The sequence below is a fragment of the Capra hircus genome, chromosome 15 (assembly GCF_001704415.2).
Source record: "Capra hircus breed San Clemente chromosome 15, ASM170441v1, whole genome shotgun sequence".
In the NCBI taxonomy this organism is placed as follows: Eukaryota; Metazoa; Chordata; class Mammalia; order Artiodactyla; family Bovidae; genus Capra; species Capra hircus.
The window spans coordinates 81,570,057-81,577,066 of NC_030822.1; the positions used below are offsets into that span (position 1 = coordinate 81,570,057).

At 34.0% G+C, this 7,010-nt stretch overlaps 1 protein-coding gene across 1 annotated transcript; it reads right to left on the bottom strand.

Annotated features, from left to right (window-relative positions):
• On the bottom strand, positions 4,395-5,327 carry LOC102183344 (olfactory receptor 4C16-like). The gene has a single exon (XM_005689332.2). It carries the CDS (start codon positions 5,325-5,327, stop codon positions 4,395-4,397), a length of 933 nt encoding a protein of 310 aa, XP_005689389.1.

Genomic DNA, 7,010 nt, shown 5'->3' on the forward strand with positions numbered 1-7,010 from the left:
CTGTGAAATAGTAAATGGGTGCTATTTTAGGATATTACTTCGTGGTAATCTGTTACACAGTAATAGACACATAAAATAATCAAGATAAATACTCTGCTGCTAGATTCATTATCTAGAAGTTGAGTTTCATTTATTAGCTAAATTTAGATTAAATTTAGCAACTAGATTTGTTATCAATATAATTGAACTGTAGCAAAGAATACTAAGTTAAAGGTGTTAGGATTCTCATTGCAGTTTTCTTTAAAACAGTTGAAGTCTTTTAGAAAAAAAATTAAAATAAATTCCTATATAATCTATACACACAAACACACACACACACATAATCCAATTGTATCAATGTGATGTGCTGATTGGACTGCAAGGAGATCAAAACAGTCCATCATAAAGGAAATCAATCCTGAATATTCATTGGAAGGACTGATGCTGCAGCTTAAATACTTTGGCCAACTAATGCAAAAAGCCAACTCATTGGAAAAGACCCTGATGCTGGGAAAGATTGAGGGCAGGACAGAAAGGGGCAGATGAGATGGTTGGATGGCATCATTGACTCACTGAACATGAGTATGAGCAAAGTCGGGGAGATAGTGAAGGGCAGGGAAACCAGGTGTGCTGCAGTCCATAGGGTCACAAAGAGTTGCACACAACTTAGTGACTGAACAACAACAAAAATACGATAAGGTCAGCATGGACATTAAATAAGCAACATATATTTGTAAAAGACATAGTTAGATGGTAATAAAATATAAATACAAAACTGTGAGTTAATGATTTAACAATATGAGAAAATCAGTCATATTTGTCAATAAGTTAAAACATTATTTGATAAGACATTGTCAGAATGGCAAATTAATGATAGATTTGATGGAATAGAAAGAGTGAATCAGAGACTACTAGAACTCTTGAATGCCAGAATGTTTCTGTTTATAAACTGAGGTAGGAAGGTTACATAACAATTTTTTTAAAAAATACGTATTTCCTTTCCTCTCTTTTTTTATCACTGTTGACTTGAATGCTTTCGCACATTCTTCCAGCTCATGCAAAATAATAAATGAATAAAGAAACTAACCTACACACCAGAGTATGATTCCCTGATTCCCTGACAGTGGTGATTGCTGGATGCCATATTTCCCTTCCTCCAGACTAAATGAAACTGAATCTACAGGAAAGGGAGACAGAGAGCATTATGGAAGAGGAATAAGGAACATGATTGGAACAATGGGATAGAGAAGCTCACTTGATGTGACATTTTGAGTGAACAGACAACATGAAGGCAATAGATGATTTTTAAAAAATGTAAATTAATAGATTAAAAAAAAAGAATCACAGACAAGAGAATGGCAGTTATAGCAGGAGTCTGGACTCAGAGAACCCTGAACTGTTAATAATTTTCTAGTTTATCCTAAGGCACAAGGATCTTTATTATTAACTTGATTTTATAAAAACAACAAAAAGATACATTCTTTATTTTCTATAAATAAGTGAGCCTGATTGAACCCTAGTGCCTGATTCATTTTCTCTAAAGTGACAAATGCAATTTTAATATGCAATATGTAAAACAACTAAACTCTGCTTAGCATTCTTTTGTGTTAAACAGCACGTGGGAAATGAACATACACTGGAAAATCTGTTTTGAATAGCAGAAATGATAGGCAAAAATACTGTTTGTTTCCTTGGCAGGAAAAATAAGATGAGGACCTTTATATAGTTTTAGGTCAATAATTAGATATTATTAGATGACCACTAACCTTAGAAAGTTGTAAGAAAATGGTCTAATCAGCTACAGAGCATGAGTGTTATAGATGTAGGATCAGAGCTAAATTATTGAGGAAAATAGAGATGTTGCTAGGCCCAATGTGTGACCACCCCCTCTTCCTTTCATCTTAACACAGGTCTCTATCACTCTATCTTCCCATTCACCAGTCTTGCCATCTTACCTGAAACAGAAACTATTTATGTTTAAGGCAGAGGAAGTTAACAACAACAACAACAACAACAAATCATTTGGAATATACACATGTTATAGATAATGAGTACATATTTGGAGGTATAAATATTTTAAGGTAATTAGAGTATATAATACAGATCTTATATTTTCTTCCCTCACCAAAAAACTAAACAAAACAAACAGTTCCATTCTTTTATTTGGGCTTTGTTCCTAGTCCTGGAAATGGTGAGCTCTTGATGTATACTGACTGTTGACATCCTGGGAGCTCTGAGAAGAAAGGGTTTCAAATTTCCCTGTGTAGATTTTCACTTAATCTCTCTGTACATTCTGTTGTGCATTTTAACACTGCCCTCCACAGTGATATCAGGAAAACTTTTGTTCATTTTTTAAAAAATAATAAACCTCCCATTTTTGGTGGGATGGAATAGACGAAGTGTCATCTGACTAGCAGAAAGTAACCTGGGGAAATAATCTTTATGTAATTCAATGTATGTTTCATGCCTACTTTTTGTGGAACCTGATGGTCTTACTAATCTCTTTTCTCAGATGGTTGTAACTTCTACTCTACTAAGTTACTTAGTTACCTATCACTTAAATCTATGTTTCAAAAAACATGTGAAAATATTTTACCAACTGGTATTTCCTGTCTGGTTCTTTCTGCCATGTGCTTTGACACATAATTTTATGATTTTTGTTCTTATTTTAATGGGAATTTATAAGGAAAGGGAATATATTTTTAAGGGTAGCTCAGCACGTTTAACAGAAATTTCTATTTTTAAAATATATGTTTATTAGTTTTGTTTCATATAATGACATATCAAGAAATCCAAAGGGAATAGAATGTCATAACACAGATGACTTATTTACTGTAGCAGATGTGATTAATAAAAACTGTGAAGGATTAGCCTTGAAATTCTCAGAATCTAAAAAAAAATGATGTATATAGAAAGATGCTAGAGTTCATTGCAGAATTCACAAGTTTCCATTTCCACACTGATCTTTTCCTCAAGATAAATAATATAAACTTCTGGGTACAATGAAAGTAAGACAAATTTAGTACTTGTAATAAAATTATTAACTTATAATAGAAATAGAAGTTCCAAATAAACAAAAATACTCTTATTGAATTTTCTATATGGATAAAAATACAAATAAGAAATCAGACGAATCAGAAAATTTCTTAATGACTATGTAATTAGAGACTTCAGTGATAATGAATGGTGAAAGATGGTATCCATCTCCACTGGATACATTTGATTTTCATCCAAATATCTCAGTCTTTCTTTATTTTAATTTTTACTTTACAATATTGTATTGGTTTTGCCATACATCGACATGAATCCGCCATGAGTGTACACGTGTTCCCCATCCTGAACTGCCCTCCCACCTCCCTCCCCATACCATCCCTCTGGATCATCCCAGTGCACCAGCCCCAAGCATTCTCTATCCTGCCCTACTTTCTATTTGTCTTAAAACTCACTAAAACAATTCATATATGTGGTATAACTGTTTCAAAGCCTAAATACCCTCCTCTGGGTTATAATGTTTTTAGTCAATTAACTCTTATTTATGAATTCCCTACCATTGACTGCATGTACACATTTCTTTAAAGCTCACTTAAATACATCTTCCTTAGTTTACAGCTTCTATGCTATAATCATAATAAAGTAATATTTAAACATACTATTATAATTGGTATGATTCAAGAGAAAACTTAATAGATCCCTCAAAATAGAAGAAATAATTTTAACAGCAATTTTTTTTAATAGAAAGAGGATATTATGAGGTCAGCCCCGACAGTCAGAACCTACCTAAAGGAAAAATACTACAAAAGGGTGAATTTTCTCATAATGTTCTGTCACTTTTCTAGAATAATTAGGCAAATATACCAAAAAAAAAATTGAACTATAACCCAAGAAAAAGAAGAGAGGTTTCCTAGATTAAAGATTTTGTCTTTATAATATGTATATGCTATTATTATTTGAACCTGGTGATTTATGCTGAAGTCAGTAAGAACAACCAAGTTGAAGGTCCATGATCAGACATTTGATCACAGTATCTAAGAAATAAACTCTTTGAGGCAAAAATATATCAGGCTGTAGATAAAAGCATATAGTGTAATGTTAAACAGAGAAATTCAGAAGTCAATGCAAGGGAGGAAAACAGTAGATCAAAACCACAGCGATATTAGACAGATAAGAGAGGCAGAGACAGCAGTGAATAACTAAGACCATGATCTTACATGACTGTGTGTACCTGATGCTGTTGGTTCTACAAATATTTGACTCAATACTAATTAGCCTGTGTGGGCACGTTGCCCATTTTACTAAAGGAAGTAATCTTCACGCTCTGAGTTAGGATTATATTAACTCCACAATAAGAGGATATTATTGTCTATGAGCTTCTTTTAGATCAATCCAAAATATGAAGAAAACTTTGAAACTTCCATTCATCTTTTGCCATCTGAAACCAACTTCTTGCTCCATAACAGCCTCATGGCAATTTTCACTTCTGCATTCCTCAGTGTATAAATCAGAGGGTTGATCAAAGGTGTTCCAAGTGTGTAAAACAGAGCTATCATCTTATCCATGGAAAAGGTGGTTGCAGGGCGAGTGTATATAAATATGCAAGGACCAAAGAACAAGATGACGACAGTGATGTGGGAGATGCAGGTGGAGAGGGCTTTTTTCCTCCCCTCAGCACTGTGGTTTCTCAGAGAATGCAAGATGATAGCATAGGAGAACATCAGCATAACAAAACTCACTGTACAGATGGCCCCGCTGTTGGACACCAAGAGTAGGTTGGTCACATAGGTGTCTGTACAGGCAAGTTGTAACAAAGGCTGCAAGTCACATAGATAATGATCAATCACATTGGGACCACAGAAAGGTAAACTCAGGGCAAGAAAAATCTGAGCTGAAGAATGCACACAGGATCCCACCCAGGCCACAGCCACCAACACACCACAGACTTGATAACTCATGATGGTTGTGTAGTGCAGGGGCTTACAGATGGCCACATAGCGGTCAACAGCCATGAGGACAAGGATGAAGATCTCCAGGCAGCCAAAGAAATGGAAGGAAAAAACTTGGACTATGCACTCACTGAAAGAGATAGTGGCATTCTTCAAAAGGGAATCTGCAATCATCCTAGGGGCTATGCATGTAGAGAAGCAGGTATCAGACAAAGATAAATGGAAAAGGAAGAAATACATTGGACTCCCAAGTGCCTTGCTGGTCTTGATCGTGGTAATAATCAGAAAGTTCCCCAACAAGGTCCCCAAATAGAAAATCAAGAAAGTGGTAAACACTATTTTCTTCCTAACAGGATCTTGTGTCAATCCAAGCAGAATAAACTCAGTCACATTATTATTCAGCTGCATGATCTTATCAATGCAGAGAAGGGGTGAGTGTTAAATGCTTTATCTGCAAAATATAGAAAAGAATTAATTCATGGTGTGATGTGTGATCTTTTGGAATATTTTAAGTGAGATAAATATCCTTCATCATGGACATTTTAGTTGTGGCTTCTTAACAAGGCACCTCAACACTTAATTTGTAATGAAAACTTCATAAGGTCATTATGAGTCCCTTGTAAGACTGTGAAAAGTAAACTTTATTATAGCACTCTTCAAATATAACCATTTGTGTATTTTACATGATTCTCATTAATTTTGCCTAATAAATATTAATAAATACAGCTCCATTATATTAACTTAATTACTTTTCATGTTCATATAATCAGGGGGGAGGGAGCATGTTTGGACAGTGCATCAGTTGGCATTTTGGATATATATTACTGCCTTTGGAAGTTCATAATATAAATGTAAAAATAACAGCCCAGTCTCATCCCCTAAAAATATCTCCATATACAATTACATATATATATATGTATATATATATATCACTGTTTGTTATATTTGCTTATATAAATGTTAATTTTTATTAGTCTATAATATGATCCACTCCATTGTGCATTCCATTCCATATATGATGGCTTAAAAAGAGGAAGATAAAGCACTTATAATCTTTAAATATAATGTTCTTACTTTGAAACAACTTTATGATATTTACTACTTGACATACAGTAATGGAGAGAAGTGAACTTCAATGAATAGAAGTAAACATTCTTCAGTGGTTGATAATATCACAAATATTTCCATTTCCAGTTTTCTTTTTTCCCATTTCTAAAAACACCCTTCAAAAAATGCAAAGTCCCAGAGTTTACATCTAAATTATTAGGGGTATTCACTCAATAGTTTATATGTTTAAACTTCAGATACTTTGCTTAAGCATTTTAGAACTGAGGCCTTTAAAGAGGTGTCAGCACATAGCTCTTTTCCGGCCTAACCATGGTTGTGACCGCAGTAGGATTTGTTTTATCTGGGCACCCGGAATCTCCACATCACTAATAGAAAAATTATTCAGAAGAGAGGGGAACATATAATTTTAGTCAAGAGGAACAGTGGATAGTCAGTAAATGCCTATATTCAAATTGTTTTCTGTCTTTGCAAAATCAATCATTATTCAACTTTGAAACGTCATTTCCTTCAATGAAGAGTTAGTATTTTTAGAACAAAATCTTTCCTCTAGGTTTTTATTGTCAATATGATGTTGAAAAGAACACCATTTGCAAGTAAAATATAAACTGAATGTGACAAATTTAAGTATAATTTGGAAAACTCACCCCACTGTATCCATCCTCAGTCCCACCCATATCTTCAGTGCGTCATCTTGAAATCTGTGAGCCACCAAAGCACAAACTGATAAACCAAATAGGTCATGATCCTTATTTGTTATTTTTCTCCCCCTCAATAAATTTTCTTCCCCTCAAAGTAGTTGAATGATGTATTATCTTCCTGCAAATCAAAAACTCCTGCTGGGAAAGTGTTAAAGTTATTTAATATTTCTTATTTTTAGAAAATAATCTCTTTAGACCATGTAATTGTTGGCAAAGATCTTAAATGGTCAGGGAACTAAGTCTTGGTATTTTAGTCAGTGCAATAAATACATCCTTTCCATGTTCGTTTGAGTGAGTGATCAATTATGAAGTAGCTGTACTTAAC